This window comes from Bombina bombina, chromosome 7, assembly GCF_027579735.1.
Source record: "Bombina bombina isolate aBomBom1 chromosome 7, aBomBom1.pri, whole genome shotgun sequence".
In the NCBI taxonomy this organism is placed as follows: domain Eukaryota; kingdom Metazoa; phylum Chordata; class Amphibia; order Anura; family Bombinatoridae; genus Bombina; species Bombina bombina.
The window spans coordinates 153,281,178-153,282,262 of NC_069505.1; the positions used below are offsets into that span (position 1 = coordinate 153,281,178).

The 1,085-nt window shown below is 29.0% G+C and overlaps 1 protein-coding gene across 1 annotated transcript in view; it reads left to right on the top strand.

The window, feature by feature from the left end:
* Positions 1 to 562, top strand: part of LUZP2 (leucine zipper protein 2) — a 1,349,153-nt gene extending 1,348,591 nt beyond the window's left edge. Inside the window, 1 exon segment of the mRNA XM_053689315.1 lies at positions 458 to 562. Coding sequence (XP_053545290.1) covers positions 458 to 562 — 105 coding nt within the window.
* The last annotated feature ends 523 nt before the right edge of the window (positions 563 to 1,085 follow it).

Consider the following 1,085-nt stretch of genomic DNA (forward strand, 5'->3'; position numbering starts at 1 on the left):
GTTATATTTGATTTGAATGTGACATTGGAAATAGTGTTTCTAGTCTACAATTGTGTTTTATAAATGTAATATTCGAATTCGAATGTGATATTCGAAAACTGTAAATAACATTCGAAAATCTAATTTTTAAGAATATTCGTTCTTATCAACATTCTATTATGTAAATCGAATTTCTACAATAGCATTCATTCTAACATTCGAATTCGGATATAAACACATTCGCCCATCCCTAGAGTGGACCGGCCCTTTAACTTTTTTCTTTAAACCTGCATTAGAAGCCTAAAATTCCAAGTTTTTCCAGATACTGTACATGCAATTCCATTTAGATATATGGATAAATATTGAAAGCTGTTTACCTTGGCACTTTCATCCTATTATTAAAATGAGTAGACCATTTTTAAGTTTGTCTTATTTAATATTTTGTTTTCTGGGTTTTTTTTCTCCCTTTTTTTTCTAGCAATTACATGACCCACCATGGGAGAAAAATGAAAATGAAAAAGTAAAAGAAGATCAAAGGAAGAGTAATGGAAATTTGAATATTAATGGAGAAAAAACACTGTAAAATAAAGTTTTAAAAAAAAGTTTATAATTTGCAGTCGTCTTCAATCTCTTTTTAGTCTAAAAAGCATGAAGATGTACAGCCTTTTTTAAAGCATGTTGTTTTACCACTAATTTATGGATGTTTGTAAAGTCATGAAAAGGTCCAGACTATCATAGATTTGTTAATAGGTTTTAGCAATAATCAAACAAAACTGGATGTTTTGAAGAAATGCTTTGTAAGAAAGTGAAAATTTTGAAATATGTTGTACCAGATTGTTTTTCTCTTTTGCTTATTATAAATCCATCTGTTTTGTATACACTGGTGGTATTAAGAGAATTTATTTCTGAGTACAGTCCTTTTTAAGCAGATGTTAAAACATGTTTTAATTTGCACTTCTTGAGAAATACTTATAAAATAAAACAATAATTGAATAATATGTCATTGTTATAATAGGTGGCCCCTCATGGTTTATCAGATGTTCAGCATACAGTAGATAGCGGTAATCACAACCACTCTAATGTACAGTGTATAGAGCAGTGATGAT